General features: G+C 36.8%; 1 protein-coding gene across 1 annotated transcript; it reads left to right on the top strand.

Annotated features, from left to right (window-relative positions):
* The first annotated feature begins 15,546 nt into the window (after window positions 1–15,546).
* On the top strand, window positions 15,547–17,969 carry LOC147484892 (cytochrome P450 93A3-like). Its single transcript, XM_086571911.1, has 2 exons — window positions 15,547–16,666; window positions 17,086–17,969. Exons 1-2 carry the CDS (start codon window positions 15,680–15,682, stop codon window positions 17,719–17,721), a joined length of 1,623 nt encoding a protein of 540 aa, XP_086428037.1. The 5' UTR covers window positions 15,547–15,679; the 3' UTR covers window positions 17,722–17,969.
* The last annotated feature ends 814 nt before the right edge of the window (window positions 17,970–18,783 follow it).

Genomic DNA, 18,783 nt, shown 5'->3' with positions numbered 1-18,783 from the left:
TGTATTTACAACTTCCTTATAGGTTAATGAATCTTCCTTAAGAAACATATAAACATCATCACCAAGTAATGGTGGAAATACTCATTGATAGTCTTCCAAATTTCTTATGCAAAATAATGGGATTATCTTATGTAGTTCATTATGAACATTCAACCACTCTATGCCAATTTCTCGAAAGCACAACCTCAAATAAAATTAGCATATAAGACATTCAATAATAGTGTGGTATCTACAAAATTGTTATCACTCATGACAACCTGAAAACAAACATCACTATTATGAGTTTCACCAATGAACATCTACTAGATAATTCTAGGTCTCAAAAAGACTTCTTTTAGATTCATTCACAATAGCCTTGGCAAGACACCCCCACATTTTGAAGCATTTTTGGATAGGCCCAAGACCTTTCCATACTTTGTAGTTCAATGTCTTTCCAATTATCTTGTGAGATAAACTATGGTAAAACAAGAAAGTTATGCATATGGGTCACCACCCCCACAGTTCAATAGTTACTCAACCTAATCAAACTTACATGCAAAACACATTATACCTCTATAAACACTAAAAAGAAACAACAACAATAAAATGCACTCTTATGACAAGAATATACTTTACTCAAGTCTATGATTCTGGATCATATTAAACATAGTCATATTATGTTTTTGTTATCTATATGAAAGGAAATCCACAACAGATTCTAATGAATCTTAAAGAATAGAAGAATTAGATGAAAAGGGTTTTACCCAAGATAATATCATTATCATCATTCTTTTCATCATTCAACATTCCAACGGTCATAGGGAGACAATCCACGCACTTGTACATCACCTTGGCTATATATTTATCCATAGCACTGGAGGATATTGTCTAAGAAGACAAACCATTACCTTACATCTCCTTAACTAAATTAGGTTTAAGAGGATATTAATTGTTTCTCATATTGTTTCCTCTCGTAGACAACGATGCTCATTACTTAATAATATATGACACGGTTAAACTTCATGTCAATGTTAAAAAATAATGCATTCATGCCAAACATGGTAAATATCATATCATAGGTTCAGGAAAAGTAAACTTTAACTGTACCCCTCACAACAAAAAGTATATGATATTTAAGCAAATCTAGCCACTGAATATGCAAAACAACTGAGGACTCCACCTCCTCTTTTTACATGAGCTCAAGTAAGATAGAATACCCTATCAACAAGACCTCAAGTACTACCACAACATCTAATGGCTCAACCCATTAATGTCTTCAACTAGAAAAATTTACCAATAAACTATTATCAAGTTTAAAGTAAATCCATCCACGATGATTAATATCCAAAACTAGCATGCTACACAACTTTAACATATGCTATATTGGATATAAGCTACAAGTTACTTCATCTAACATGTATTTTCACAACAAGATAATTATAACCATCGCCTAACAACACGCTCACTAATAAAGGTAAGCAATTATGTATTGAATACATTATAATTACTATCCAAGATTTGAGTGTGGTTGATATTAACTATCTTAAGGTCTCTCTTAGACCATCTACATACATCTACATATGTACAAAGAAAATTAATATCAAACTACTTCTAGTCAAACCAATTAATTCCTCGATAAACACGATAATTTGTTAACTAGGTTATTAAAGAAGTTTAAGCTTAGGGATTTCCCTCCTAAGAAAAACTAGCATGCAACTCAAGGCAAGAATATCACCATATAATCAAACCAAAAGAATTGCAAAGAGTGAAAGAATACGATACCTAACCGATTGAAAAATCGGATTACCATATTTTCCTCCTAGAAAAAACAGTTCAAAAGAACTGTAATTCTGAACCAGCTCACGAAGAATTGGGTATCAAGCCTTATACCACTGGAAAGCTCTTTGAATCAGCTTTTCAACCCAAAAAGCGGATTGCAAAACCGAGTTCTGAGCTGAAAGTTATAGCAGTTTCGGTAACGAGTGACGCAGCAGTCAAAAAGACGAACTTTGACGTTTTTCTTGATAGAAATCTCATATTTGACTCCCACAAACATAAGAGAAAGGTCTACAACCATATAGGGTTTGATAAACCACAAAAGATCAATAAATATTGAATCTTTAATTGGTTTCCCTAACTGTTGGAAATAAGGTTGGATAGACGCCCACCAAGATAAGGATAAACCACTGAGTATAGGACTCTATCCTATCTGATATTAGATGAGTATAGGACTCTATCCTATCGATATTAGATGAGTATAGGATTCTATCCTATCAGATATTAGATGAGTATAGATTCTATCCTATCGATATTAGATGAGTATATAACTCTATCCTATCCGATATTAGATGAGTATAGGACTTCTATCCTATCGATATTAGATGAGTATATAACTCTATCCTATCCGATATTAGATGAGCATATGACTCTATCCTATCCAATATTGAGGAGGTGGGAACCTCTATAAATAGACCCCCACCTCCTCACATATTAATCATCCGAACAACAAGAAAAGCTCTCTCCTTTAATGGCACCTCCAACATTTTCTAAAGTAGAAGCCCGAATTTTGTGGAGATTCCATAAGTGGTATCCTCCCTAGCCATTGTCGGTTCTTGGTTCTTGGTTCGTGAAAAAAAAAAAGGTTGCTTCCGCTCGTGGTTTGGAACTTGACTCAAGCAAAGTTAAGAAGAAGAAGATCTTGAGTGTGTCAAGAACATCTTCTCCGTAGATCAAAGCTTGGAACTTCAAATTGAAAGTCGCGACCAAGGTACGATCTTCCTTATTTCACGCTTTATTTTATGCATGTGGTATAACGTAATTGTATATATCATAGAATCATGCATGAGATATCGATAAAATCCTACATTGGCATCGAGCCGCTTTTTCCATGGTTTGCATGCTTTTGTTTTAAGGGTTTTGATCTTGTGATCTACAATTTTGAAAAAATGCGTTTTTTCAAAATATTTTAATTAATTTTAAATAATTAGGTTGTTTAAAATTAATTAGATATTGCTTAATTTTTTTGTAAAATAAATTATTTATGGGAAATAATTAGTGGAAATTTTTTTTTAGGAATTTTTCTTAGAAATTTTTACATGGAAATTTATTTCTGATCATTTCTCTAAAATTTTAGGATTTTTTCACATGTATTTTTCCACGATTAAAAATTGACATTAGGATGTTTATTTTACCATGCAAGAATTATTTGAATCTGATTTTTACTATTGCATGTATATAAAATTGTTTGTTTTCTATCAACGGTCATATGAAAACTAAGGCACAATGCCTAAGTCGATAGACCAAACTTGTAGGAAAAATCCGAACCGCATTGGGAGACGGGCTTCCAAGAAACGCATGACCGCAAAACATATAGAGAGCTTTGAAGCCGCATCGCCTTGAAATCGATAAGATAGAGACAGAGCCACCATCACCGAATATACACCAAAGAGCCCCAAATTCCTATTCAGATAGGAATGAGGCTCGACCACTTAAATCTCTCCTACATCGACATTATGGGACGATGCTAAGGAACCAAATCCATATGATGTGTCATCGTGGTTTATTTTCCCACCTCACGGGAAAAACAGAGGAAGTGGCTAGTAATTTTCAAATGGTCGATAGTGATCGTGAGGATGAGGATGACTCCCGGCACCCGTGGGCGCTTCTATGTTCATGGTTGACTAGCTCTGTTTAGTTCTACATTGTTTTTTTGAAGATAGGAAACTCCTTTTTGTAAAAACAATTTTATGAAATGGAAATTTAAGTAGTAGATTTTTGCATATTCTATGTTATTGATAGTCAAATGCATTGATTTTATTTAATGGCTAGAATCATGCTAGTAGATTATCATGATCATCTTATATGTGAAAATGTGGATTACTTAGATTTAATTTAAGAGATGATTCTTATTCATAGTATCTTATTTTTGGAATTCAAACTTGATAGAATGGCACCCGATGGAAAATCCTCGCTTTATGCTACCCGAAAAGGACTTGTTAAACGATAAGAATTACGAACTTTGGTCTAGGAAAGTTAGGCTAATTCGCGATATAGGAAGGTCATTGATGTAATAACCGAGACAAGAGCGTAACCTACCAATGGCGATTAACACAAGTCCGCTTATATCATCTTGTACTTAAAAAACAATGAGTATACAAGCAAAGATAATGTTGCCCTCGAATTGCCATACTTGGCACCATGAGGAATGACTTCATGATGCGGTATGATGGCCTTGGATCGGCAAAAAGAGCTATGGGAAGCAAAGAAAAAGCGGACCTTGGGGTACGACTACCGCATACCGGTGAGGAGGCTACAAATGAGCTTTGACAAATTTATCAAGTCGCCCCATACCTCTATGACACAACATTGCACGGTGATGAGAAACATGGTTGCCGAAGTTAGCCCAAGCAGACAGTCCCGGCCAAATGAACAAAGAAATTCAAGCCGCCATTAGGTCTTTACCTAAAACTTGGGAACAATAATTTCGCCTTATCTTGACGATGACGACAAGATCACAAACTTTGCACAGTAAAGGAAATGTGAGCTTGAGGAACAAAGGCTTCTCAATGAAAAGCCCGTTGTTCAAACCGAAGCAAATGTTGTCAACTCCAAAAAGAGGGAAGGCTCCTTGGAACAAGAAAAGTGGAAAAGGGAAAGGCAAGGAAAAGGCCAAGCCTAACCCACAAAGAAAAGAAACCTAGGAAGTCGATAGACATGACTAGTGTTGAATGCTTCCGCTTGTCATCGATGGGACACTATGCTGTGGGCATGTCCTTCTCCCCGAGGTGAGTTTTACTTTAAGATCATCAATGTGATAAGTATCGTCATGTCAGTCCCGATTCATCACAATATTGATTGTAGATTCAGCAATGATGCATCACATAAGCCGATAAGTCCCTATTTGAAGATTTCCTGAAACTTCCACAAGGAACTCGAGAGTCCACATGGGAAACCAAAGTGTTGTTGATGTTTTGGGCACGTGCACTTGTAGGTTGGATTTTATGAGTGGGAGATCCATCCTTATTGAAGAAGTACTCTTTGTACCCTCAATTAGGAGAAATCTTTTATCGGGCTTTTGAAATTACTTCAAGAATCCTATGTGTTTAATTTTTCCCGAACTCGCGCCAGATATCTTTAAATAACAAATTTGATAGGTCATGCTTATTTAATGAATTCTTTTATGACATTACACTTAGCACAAACTGAAGTTTTATGTCTAAAATGGTTGGTTGCCAATTGTGGCATGCTAGACTAGGACATATTGGACACAATAGATAGACCGCTTTTAGCAAGGGGAGGGTTATTAGGTAACTTAACCTCTGCTAAAATGGAAACCTGGAAAGTTGTCTTGCCGAAAAGCCACCAAGAAACCTTTTGGAAAGCCCAAAGGGCAACTTATCCTTTACAACTTATTCACTCGCACATCCGTGGACCAATGAATGTAAAATGAAGGCATGGGGCTTTGTATTTCATTACCTTCACAGATGACTATACACGCTATGGGACCGCGGTAATTTGATGTCTCACAAATCGACGCCTTGGACTATTTTAAAAAGTACAAGAACTTAGTTGAGAATCAACTTGATAGACAATAAAGGCCTTAAGAACTCCACCGCTGACGTGAATATCTTTCACGAAGTTTAAGGAACTCGCGGAAAATAAGGGTATAGCTAGACAGCCTAACTATTCCTTATACCCCTCGCCAGAATGGTGTCTCGGAGAAGGAATAGAACCTCGCCGACATGGTTAGATCTATGATGGCTCAAAGCTAACTTGCCTATCTCATTTTGGGGTGATGCATTGTTAACGGCCACAAGCATTATACTTAACCTAGTTCCTTAAAAATCGCCGACAAAACACCCTATGAACTATGGACCGGTAGACAACCCGCTTTGAACTACCTTAGACCATGGGGGTGTCTTGGCCTTTGTCACTTCTCAAAATCGAGAATTTGGAAAGTTGAGTGCTCCGGAAAGAAGTGTATCTTTATAAGATACAGAGACTTCTAAGGGTATGTCTTCCTAGGGGAGGATATTCAAGGGCATGTCACGTAAATAGAAGCACGTAACGCCGATTCTTAGAGGATCAATACCCAATGAGGGCGAGGTTGATAAGGATATACAACTTTACGGGTTGATAACCTTATAACTCGGCCGATGAACAAGGCTAAGATGAAACTTTCATCAACCCCGATTCTAGTAACAATGGCATTGGGTCAAATGATTGATCAATCCCAACCTCGTAAGAGTGTTAGAGGCCATATCCCCAAACGCCGGTTTTGAGATTGAAGGGGAGATAAATATGACCAATGCACTTACAGAAATATCCGATGAACCTAAAACGCTCAAGGAGGCTATTTCGGGTCCAATACAAGTAAGTGGATGGAAGCTATGAAGGAAGAATTGAGTCGATGAAGAAAAACAAAGTATGGGACTTAGTTGATCTACCTCCAAACAGAGATCTATCGGGAACAAGTGGGTTCTTAAGATCAAGAAAAATGCGGAAGGGAACATAGACAAATTCAAAGCTAGGCTTGTTACAAAAGGTTACACCCAAAAGAAGGAATAGACTATGAGGACACCTTCTCACCAAGAGTGAGATTTGCCTCCATACGCCTCCTTGTCAATGGTTGCCCATTTAGATTTAGAGCTTTACCGATGGATGTCAAAATTGCTTTTCTCAATGGAGAATTACAAGAGGAAATCTATATGGATCAACCCAATCGGTTTTTCAATCAAGGGTCGAACACAAAGTGTGTAAACCTAATGTGATCCATATATGGTTTAAAAACAGTTCTCTAGACAGTGGAATCGAGATTCCATGAAGCAATGCTTCAAGACAAATTCGAATGGTAAATGAGGACTATCAAGATATGTCAAGACATCTAAAAATGGTTTTGTGATTCTATCTCTATATGTGGATGACATTTTGTTAGCAGTAAACAATAAGGCATTGATAAATTCCACTAAGGAGTGGTTGTCATTAAACTTCAAATGAAGGACATGGGTGAAGCAAGTTATGTCTTAGGAGTTAAAATAACTCGCGGATCGGCCCAAACGCTTTGTTATCTTTGTCTCGTGAGACATATATCAAGAAGGTTTTGGAAAGATTCAACATGACCGATTGTAAGCAAGTGGATCTCCCAAGAAGTCTAGGGAGAGTCTTTGAAGTTCTAAAATGTCTCCCAAGAATCCCACCAAACTCGTGCTATGAAAAATGTACCATACTCAAGCCGCAAATGGAAGCCTTATGTATGCAATGTCAGGTACAAGGCCGGACATCCGCTATGCAGTTGGGTTAGTATCAAGGTTCCAAACAAATCCTCGGGTCGCATTAATCGAAGGTCAGCCAAAAAGATAATGAGGTATCTAAAAGGCACCGCGGACTACTCACTTGTCTACCAAGGGAAAGATCTTAAGTCGATGGGTAATAATTCGACGCCGACCGGGTCGGAGACCTTGATGAGAGGAAGTCAACTTCGTGATATACCTACATAATGAATGGAGGTGCTATATCCCGAGCAAAGAAGAAGCAAACTTCCATAGCACTTTCAACTATGGAAGCCGAAAGTATATATTGATAAATGCTTTCCGCCACACGAGGTCGTGGTGGCTCGACGATTCATCAAACACTTGTCGAAATTCTCAAGAGTCACCGAACCAGTTCACATCCGATCGACAAAGATGGTCGCTTCTTGCATATGCTAAAGATCCAAAGTACCATGGAAGAACCAAGCATATAGAGTTAAAATACCACTACGCATCGACAAATGATACCGAAAAAGAATGTGGTTCTACAACATATATCCACCGATCGATGGTCATGATCCACCGACCAAACCTATTCCAAAGGAACTCTTCCTTGCACATGTAAAAATGCTTGGGTTAAAGAGGATGTGATTATGTTAAGAACACTTTGATGGTTTAATGAATAAAAGTGCATTCTTTCCAGATCGATTGCATTCTCATTATAATCGCTTTATCATCTCATATGTATGTCAAGAGGGGTTGACCGGTTCACTCACATGAACAAATACTTCCATTTTAAACAAATGGAGTTTAGCTTGACAAGTCACTAAACCTTATAGGAAGGGTGGACCTAGTGCGAGTCATGCCCCTTCTTATAATCGATAAGAAGAAACAGCTTCATAGGGAAGATTCTCGCCTAAACCTACAAACGGTTGTTGCCAAGTGGGAGCATAGTATCCTTGAATTGTCATTAGGGATGACAACACTTGCATGGTATGAGTGGACATACAGATATCTATTGTTGAGTAAACAAATTAGATACTCTTTGCCATGACATGTTTTCACACAACATGTGTATAGTTGACCACCGAGAGCAAGAAAAGAAATATCCCTAAAATTCTTGCTATGTGAGCTCTATTGATATATTTTTGTTTAAAACATATCGAATGGTACCCTCCTTGAACTTTTTTGACCTTGTCAAGAAAAATAAGAGGACTACTCGTGAACTTTGGTTTGCTCCCCACAAGCTCTTACTAAAAAGGCCGACCGATGCATACCGGGAAGTTGGTAGAACTCGACGACAATGACTTCGTGCAAAGCGGTAAAAGAACCGGGTTTATCACACAATCACCGGGATTCTACCCGCCGTGACAATTGATGATAATTGTGAATCTTGTGATACGCTTTTTTTATGGTGTGGACTCATAGGGATGAGTGCTATTTGTCAAAGTGATGAAACAAACAGATCTTGGGGTATACACACACTCTCCGATATTAGGTTTTCGATTCATCTTCTTTAAGATCACTTTCATGGTAGATCACCGTGGTCATGCTTTTCATCATGACTTGCTACTTCACAGATATCATGATACGCGTGTTAGGTCACACGAACCATTTGCCGTGTGAGACACACAAAAATGGCTAAGCATTCTACTTAAATGCTTATCTTAGAAACCTTCTTCGCCGTTGTGGGCGAAAGGGAGATGTGGAAATAAGGTTGATAGACGCCACCAAGATAAGGATAAACCATCGAGTATAGACTCCCTATCCTATCCGATATTAGATGAGTATAGGACTCTATCCCATCGATATTAGATGAGTATAGATTCTATCCTATCGATATTAGATGAGTATATGACTCTATCCTATCCGATATTAGATGAGTATAGACTCTATCCTATCGATATTAGATGAGTATATAACTCTATCCTATCCGATATTAGATGAGTATAGACTCTATCCTATCGATATTAGATGAGTATATAACTCTATCCTATCCGATATTAGATGAGTATAGGACTCTATCCTATCCAATATTGAGGAGGTGGAACCTCTATAAATGACCCCCACCTCTCACATATTAATCATCCAACAACAAGAAAAAAACTCTCTCCTTTTAATGGCACCTCCAACATTTTCTAAAGTAGAAGCCAAGAATTTGTGGAGATTCCATAGGTGGTATCCTCCCTAGCCATTGTCGGTTCTTGGTTCTTGGTTCGAAAAAGGTTGCTTCCCCGCTCGTGGTTGAACTTGACTCAAGCAAAGTTAAGAAGAAGAAGATCTTGAAAGTGTCAAGAACATCTTCTCCGTAGATCAAAGCTTGGAACTTCAAATTGAAAGTCGTGACCAAGGTACGATCTTCTCGTTTCCATTTATTTTTATTTTATGTGGGTATAACGTAATTGTATATATCATAGGAATCATGCATGAGATATCGATAAAATCCTACACTAACAAAAACGAAATTATTAGAAAATTTCTAAAGTCATAACACAATAACACAAAAATAATTCAAAGTAAAAGACTTATCTTTTGATTGCCGTATTAAAGCACTCTCCTTTGTTCTACTACAAAACTCTTTCCTTAAGATTGTTAGAATAGTTGAATGATCACAGCAATTAAAGTAGAACAGAAGGAACAGTAGCAATAAAGAAACAATGACAACAATAACTGGGAATAACCAAGGCGCGGATTAGGCTGTCCTTAAGGAAAGATTTCCCCCCGCCAATGGTGCGAAAGGCAACAACGATGCCTTCCTCACAGATTCAATGGTTAAATGCCACCGACTTTGCACTAGAAACGCACTACCCTCTAGAACGAAGAATATAACTCTCTCTCCGGCCGACAGAAGAAGAGAAGAAGAAAAGGACCCACTTGAGTTTTCTTTCGCTCCGAGTTGAGTTTCGATCAAGTCTATTTTCTCTATGGACTCACTCCCCCATTTATTTAGAGGTTAGGAGAAAGAGAGACCAACTCCTAATAGAACACCTAAAACTTGTCGCCAAGAAAAAGGCAAAACAAGTTTAGGCTATTGGTCAAACCACTACCCACAACAAGAAGCCCAAGCCCAGTCCAACCCCACCCGATGTGGTGGATAACCAAATGGGACTATCTACTATGCACTAAAGTGGCGAGAATACCATTTGTTCATCTCCTCCACTTTGCACACACACACTAGTATTTAGAAATACACAAGAGATTCCAACACTTGCAAACTTGGTTTTCTTTATCATATATGTTCCAGTACTTAAGAAATGGTAACTTTGACTTAATTATACCCATATTTAGAAACCGATTACTTTGCATTGATTTAGACGAAACTAATCGATTACGCGTAAAATGGTTACATATTTCAGCAGCTACAGAAGATGTTTCAGCTATATCTCTTTGTGTGCCATTAAATCAAACACCTACTAGCAATGGTCAATAAAGGAGGTTTTGGGTCAAAGATCAGCTTGGTGGGATCGATGTAATGATCCTCAATTCTCCAAGCATTTCAAATGAGTCCAGCTACATTTGACATGATTTGTGAAGAATTGAATTTGGTTATGGCGAAGGAGGATACTATGTTTCGCATTGTGATACTTGTTCGACAGAGAGTCACAGTTTGTATATGGAGATTAGCTATAGGTGTGCCACTTAGATTTGTTTCTAAGAGATTTGGTTTGGGTATTTCGACTTGTCATAAGCTAGTTCTTGAAGTTCGTTTAGCTATTAAAATTGTTTTAATTCTTTAATGGTCTGATGAAAATAAGTAAAATAGTATAAAACTTACTAAGTTGTTGAATTTAATTGGTGAGAAAAATGAATAGGAGATTGAAAAATAGGGCAAATTTAAGAAGGGGGGGGGGGTTTACAAATTTGAATTAGGGGCAAATTTGTCAATATACAAAATACCAACGTTTATTACATATAAAATTGACGAGGTGGGGGGAAATCACTAATGATTTAAAAAATGGGGGGTTTTCACAAAAGTGGGTTCTTGAAGTTCGTTTAGCTATTAAAATTGTTTTAATTCTTCAATGGTATGATGAAAATAAGCAAAATAGTATAAAGCTTACTGAGTTGTTGAATTTGATTAGTGAGAAAAATGAATAGGAGATTGAAAAATTGGGCAAATTTAAGAGGGGGGGGGGGGTTTACAAATTTGAATTAGGGGCAAATTTGTCAATATACAAAATACCAACGTTTGTTACATATAAAATTGACGGGGGGGGGGGAAATCACTAATGATTTTAAAAATGGGGGGTTTTCACAAAAGTGGGTTCCGAAGTTCGTTTAGCTATTAAAATTGTTTTAATTCTTCAAAGGTATGATGAAAATAAGCAAAATAGTATAAAGCTTAGTGAGTTGTTGAATTTGATTGGTGAGAAAAATGAATAAGAGATTGAAAAATTGGGCAAATTTAAGAGGGGGGGGGGGGCTTTACAAATTTGAATTAGGGACAAATTTGTCAATATACAAAATACCAACGTTTGTTACATATAAAATTGATGGGGTGGGGGGCAATCACTAATGATTTAAAAAAATGGGGGTTTTCACAAAAGTGGGTACAAACTTTGGGGGGTTAAATAAAAAAAACCCTATATACAAATTACAGGCCAAACTAAATACCATACATAGTAAGCATTTAAACACACGACACCAGCACTAACTTGATTATCTTACTACTTTAAAGAGAATTGTCTCGTGAACAGTAACACTTTACGATTTTACCCCTATCCGGTTTCGATAATTACGGATATGTATTTTAATGATTTTTGTAATAATGCAATTTATGGAGGGGTAAAATCGTCCATTTCTATAGTGAAATTCATACGCTTCTCTTTCATTTTAGCACACTGCCATCAATTTTGTTAAAAATTACGAAATTGCTTTCTCTCTCATTTTAGCACACTGCCATCAATTTTGTTAAAAATTACTTAAATTGCTACTGACCGAATTTTGAATTTTTGTGCTTTGCCCAACCCAAATGACTGCACACATGGCGTAATATATTTCCCTAATTTTTCAATCATTTTCAATATTGCCATTGACCAATTTTAAACTTTTGTGCTGCCCAGATCAAAAATCCACCAAGACATCGTGGCGATCGCCACGTGCCTATTTGTCGCCACGTGGCCTGTATACTAGTACCAATAATTCTAGAGGTAGAAAAATAGCATAACAAGTAGGTACTTGCTTTTCTCCTTGATGCTAGAATCCAACGCAACTTGTACATATCAACACTAGTTTTCCTCCTATGTGGCTCAAGCTATTCTCTTTTATTTCTTTATTTTTGATAATACGACCTAAAAGTGTATTTATAGAATATCACTAAAGAAGGACTCTCACATAGGGTGTAATACGGGCAGGTGGGTCAATTATGGTCAAATAATGATGGGTTGGGTTGGCGGTCTAGGGGATATAAACCCAGTGGTCACCAACGGGCGGGCAGAGTGGTCAGTGTCATGTCTTTAAGACCATCACCCCACCCATTGGGTCACCTTTTACGGGCGGTTTTGGTTTTTGTCATTCGGTCGGTCAGTGGAAATTATCATTTTAACCCAATTTCACCCTGAAAAAAACTTTCTAATTCTGCAAGTAATATATTTCCAATTCACAACATAGAGAAAAAAATATATAATCAATCAATTAAAAATTAAAAAATTAAAAAAAAAAAAAAAAAAAAAAACTGAACTAAAACCCAAAACCATATCTGTAAATTTGAAACTTTTTTCTCGTGATTTATCATTTGTAAATTGATTATTTTCCATAGCATGATAAAATGAAAATGGGAGCGAGGATCTATGATTCTATGGTACAAAACAATAAAATATAAATTAAAAGAATTCGAAATTAATACAAAGATGAATGATTAATCTTCTCCAAAATTTGAAAGTTGAATTTAAACTTTTGATATTTGCCCAATGTTCAAACTTGAATAATTGAAATTGATGTTGAACTCATAAGTTTGTGTTCATATCTCCCAAATTCTTACAAAAGTTAAAAGAAAAAATAAACAGAATACAAAAATATTAGAGTTAGAGTCTTGAAATTGTGCGGGTCAACGGCTTTTGACATGGTGCGGGTCGGGCAGCTTGACGGGTCGGGTTTGAGCATAGAACCTACACCCATAGCCCGACCGCGTAAAAACGGTGGCGGGGTGGGACGGATTTGTTTTCGGGTCGGTGTGGGTTTGGGTGGCGGGTGAAGATCGGATACCCTACTGGATGATGGGTCAACGGTTTTTTTTTACACTCCTACTCTCACGTCTCAACTAATTTGAGTTCAACTAGTCTACCGAGCTTAGGCCTACTACATAGAAGCCCAACAATTTAAACTACTACTACAAGCCCAAAACTAAAATAACACTTAAACTAATAAATTTTGGTTTTAGTAAATAAATTAATTAATTGAAATAATTTAATGAGATGTTACAATAACTTAAGAACGGTGTACTGGATCATAAGGAGATTTGTTTTGTTCTTTTTTTTTTCTAATCCTAAAAGAAGTGATCTGGTCTTTGTATACCTACAGTCCTACACTATGGAATTGATAGTTCAAGTGATTATACCCAAATATATGTTTCCCCTTTCCAATAGCGAAAACAAAAGACTTTGACCTTTCTTTGTTTCCATATTCTTTTTCCGTGCATGAAAAGAAATGTTTGAACCAAGTTGTTGTTTTGGCGGCCAAGTCTTGTTCATCATTCACCATTTGAATGCACAATAAATTTCCAGTCTAAAAGTGAACCTTCAAAGAAGTGTTTGTTTTTTATTCGTGAAGGGTTGACAAGCTAGTCTTTATTTAGTCTTTAGTTCTTTACTTCTCCACGCGCTCTTACTTGGCCCATTTTCCTTGTAGTCAAATAAAATGCTGATGCTCCTTCCCCGACTTCAGTCATGTTCAACAACATACCCCACCGTGTGACAAGAAACCATACTGCAGTTGCTCGATATGAGGCTAAGTCAAACGCTAGAATGGTTGTCAAATATACCGTATTATATGAGTTTGGTAACGCCTTTGGCATTTCGATCAGGTGAACCATTGGTACTTGGGGAGTATATTTTTCTCAAATTCCTTGTTACATTAGTTTTTAGGTGAATCTGGTGATGCTCTTAGTAGCAAAATCTTTGAGCATCCAATCTCCATGATACAACTTAAGTGTGAAGAAAGTGCAACTAAAACAAGTCCTACATGATGAACAGAGGTCATCTTCAGCCTTACTGACTTATTGTACATTGTAAATTAATTTCAACACGTCTATAGGCTATAGCACATCTACATATCCAATCATGCCTCTTCAGCCATTGACTTTCGGAAATTGGAACATCCATCTTTTAAGTTTGATTGAAGAGTTTTATACAGTTTTTTTAGTTTTATTTTTCGAGCTGTAGTTTTAATTATTTATTTCCTGTCCCCTACAAGCATGCAAGCTAATATTTGCAATATCAAGTTAAGAACGCAAATTTAGCTATCACTTCTTTAATTAATAAAGCCAAACTAGAAGAATTGCCCCAGTCGTAGAATTTCAAGTGGACTGAGTTAGAATATGACCCAAACAAAGTCCAATAAGAAGATGGTTCTAATTTCTAAACTTCTAAAGAGTCATCATGTGATTCATGTCGACATGGGAATAAAACCAATTTCCATAAGGGTGGTGATAAATAGATCCACCATATTTCTAACTAAACCCACTTTTAAAATTTTAGACTAATTAAAGTGTCCATAAATTGAGATCTACACCCACTTTATTTATTTAATTTTCTTTTATTTGCTATTTTTTGTTCTCATTTGTTTTTTCCCATCCCAAGTTACCAATATGCTAAATTGGATGACATGATTTTATAGAATTGTAGTGTTGGCAGTGATCAATATGGGTTTTGGTTGTGAGAATTAATATTCTTTATTTTGTCAATTTGTAGATTTTATTTTGTGAAATAGTTACTTGTGTATGTGGATTGACTTTTGAGTATTGTTATGACAAATATGAATTAATGAGGTTTAACATATGAACATAAATCAAGTAATTTGTTATTGGAAGTGATAATTCTTATATCCTTAAACTATAACATTCCATTAACATTAACGTTAATATTGAAACTTTTTTTTTCTAGGAAAACTAGATTGAATTAGAGATACAATATTAATTAGATAAGTGATGGAGAGGGGAATGAAAACAGGTGGAATGTAGAGTTCAATCTATAGGCATTTCAGTTAAAATATTTAAAACTTTAGACATATCAGTCAAAATATTTAAAAATGGGTTTAGGCTGTATATGCGCTATGACATCTGGGCTCTCTATCAGGAAAGAGGTGAGGGTGTATTGCATGGCAGAGTCTATAACCAAGGCTCTAGATGCGCAGCGCACCCATAATCCCGCGTACTCTAGCCAGCTCTATAGTTATAAATAAGGTGGGTTTATATATCACCACCCTTTCCGTAAAGAGCATTCTTGTTCCAAATTCAAATGACGCCAAAGCTTCATTTCTTCTTCACCCTTCATCCTTTACCTTCCAACCTCATATCATTAGCTATGGAACTCAACATTTTCTTCCTCCTCCTAATCTACATCTTGTTGCTCATCATAAGCCGATTCCTACTAACGCGTTACAGGAACCACCTAGTGAAATCCGTGAACCTCCCACCTAGTCCAATAGCATTACCACTTCTTGGCCATCTCTACCTCCTTGGTCCACTCCTCCACCAATCATTCCAAAACCTTTCCAACAAATTTGGTCCACTTATTCACCTTCAACTTGGATCACTAGGCCCAGTTGTGGTCGCTTCCTCCCCTTCAATGGCCAGAGAGTTTCTCAAGACCCAAGAGCTAAATTTTGCGTCTAGACCCCGGTTACTAGGTTCGGAGTATACCGGAGAAGGTTCATCAGGTTTCACCTTCACACCTTATGGACCTTACTGGAAATTTATGAAGAAACTCTGCATCACGGAACTTTTTTCTACGAAGAAACTGAACTACTTCTCCACAATTCGACACGAAGAAATCCGTTTCTTCTTGATTTCACTCTTAGAGAAATCTAAACTTGATGAACCAATTGACATGGAGGTAGCACTAACAGCTCTGACAAACAATATCATTTGTAGGATGGCGATGAGTACTAGGTGTTCAGGTAGTACGAATGAAGCTGAAGAGTGTAGGGAGATAGTTAAAGAGCTAATAGTGGTAGCTGGAAAACTGAATTTAGTGCACATTTTAGGTATTTTTGGGAGCTTTGATTTGTTTGGTTATGGAAAGAGACTTGGTGAAGTGCATAGAAGGTATATGGTAATGGTGGAAAGAATCATGAAAGATCATGAAGAGAAAAGAAAAGATCATCACAGGGGTGCTTGGGAATGTAATGAAGAGGATGATTTGATGGATATTTTAATGAAAATTTCTGAAGATGATAAAGCAGAGATGCAATTATCAAGGGATGACATCAAAGCTTTTCTTCAAGTAAGGATCATATATATGTTTTCTTTATTTTCCAACAGTTATTGTTACATTATAAATGCTTTTGCATGCAATATTTAATATGCTTTTCTTGTTTACTTCCCATAACAATATTATAGGCCAAAATACTATTAAACAGCATCACTTTAATTTTTAAAGATTGACGCATGCATGAATTTCATATAGCATTGTAGCAATTCCACTAGTTTAATTCGATCAATTATTTTCATTTTGGGTCAACTTTCGGAGTTCAGCGGCTCAGGCGCTGAGCTCCATTTGCAAATTCGAATACTTGGTTTAATCCATGCTATGGAAAAGTTAGTCGATTCAGCAAATATTTGGGTAAGCTAGACAAGGTTTTAAATTCAATACTACTGTTTGTACAGTGGCCGGTTGCTAATACTTTTCTGAAATTGTACCAGGATATCTTTGCGGCGGGGACAGAAACATCGTCTGTGGCATTGCAATGGGCATTAGCAGAGTTGATAAACAATCCCCATGTATTCAAGAAGGCTAGAGAAGAGATAGAATCTGTTGTTGGAACAGATAAGCTAGTACAAGAGTCAGACATTCCAAATCTTCCTTACATCCAAGCAATTGTGAAAGAAACGTTGAGATTACATCCTACTGCCCCTGTCATTCTAAGAGAATGCAATAAAGATTGTAACATAGAAGGCTATGACATACTCAACAAAACAAAGATCTTCATCAACATATGGGCTATTGGTAGAGATCCCAAATACTGGGAAAACCCACTTGAGTTCAAACCAGAAAGATTCTTGAATCAAGAAGCATTTGTAGATGGTAAGGGTGTACAATTTCAACTTCTACCATTTGGGAGTGGGAGACGAAGTTGCCCAGGGGAACCTCTCGCATTGCATGTGATGCATGTAACTGTTGCTTCTATGGTTCAGTGTTTTGATTGGAGGATTAGTGGTTCTATTGGGAAGCAAGCTGGGGTTGACATGAAGGAGAGACCCGGGTTTACTCTGAGAATGGCGAGTCCACTACAATGCATTCCAAGAAGCCATTGTGCACCATTTTATATTTCAAGCTAAACCATACATACATCATACGTCCAAAGTAACTAAAACTATAGTCTGTAAAGTTAAAAAAATTGTTTCTAGGAATGCAATTCTGAGTTTCTATTGACACTGAATCCTTCCTGTGTTATTAGACGTGAAACCTTGTGTAACTTGAGAGTTTGAAGAAGATGCTGAACCAAAGTTCTGATAACTCGATCTGTGAATTCTGTGTATTATACCCTCTTCCTTGATTATTATATCCTCCTCTACCTCTTTAACGACCTCTTCCTCTATTCTGATATCCATTTCTTTGATATGCGCATATGCATTGTTTTTATAACCATTTTGAACTGTATCTTGCTGAGCAAATCTATTCACACTAAATGCTTGAGGTGAGGAAGCAACCAGACTCTTATTTCTTTCACTTACAGTAATCTCTTCACTTAACAAAAGATTATGTAATTCATCAAATAGAACTTGCTCCTTTCTAACCGTCACTGCTGCGCAAAAAGCCTCATCCTCAGATGGTAATCCATTATACACATATGACACCAAGTCAGCATCACTTATTATAACCCCTGCAGCAGCTAGACTATCTGATATTTCTTTGATCTTTTGCAAGAATTCCCCCATTGAATCATTACCTTTCTTCTTCGTAGCTTGAAGCTTAGCTTGTTTTTCAACTGATGTTGTACCATGTTAAATTGCCAATTTTTCCATAAACTCGAACTTATGCGAAAGGTCAATTCTATTAATATATTATAATAGGCTCGGGGAATCAAATCCTGAAAAATTGAACCATCAATGACAACAACATACAATAATAAGCCCCTCAATAAGAGAGCTAAAACAAAAAAGGCTATGAAACACCAGAGAACTCTGCACCACGACATAAAAGTGAGTCAAACCCTTACAAACGAAAGTGCTTATCAACCAACCAATAATTAGGGAGTACTACCAACTCGTACAAGTCGGGAGGAGGAAAAACTTAGACCCATATCTCTCAACCAAAAATAGATCAAGTCAGCCAAGAGATTGAGAGCTCACCAACAAAACTAAAGAAATAGAACAAACAATAATTCCGTTAGATTTCAA

This window comes from Coptis chinensis, chromosome 7 (assembly GCF_015680905.1).
Source record: "Coptis chinensis isolate HL-2020 chromosome 7, ASM1568090v1, whole genome shotgun sequence".
Lineage (NCBI taxonomy): Eukaryota > Viridiplantae > Streptophyta > Magnoliopsida > Ranunculales > Ranunculaceae > Coptis > Coptis chinensis.
This window is presented reverse-complemented; position numbering and strand designations above follow the sequence as displayed.

Bases quoted from the DNA above. Each gene is read 5' to 3' on its own strand.
- LOC147484892 (XM_086571911.1), top strand. From the start codon at position 15,680: ATGACGCCAAAGCTTCATTTCTTCTTCACCCTTCATCCTTTACCTTCC. The intron at 16,667-17,085 runs GTAAGGATCATA...AAATTGTACCAG, and splicing joins ACATCAAAGCTTTTCTTCAA to GATATCTTTGCGGCGGGGAC.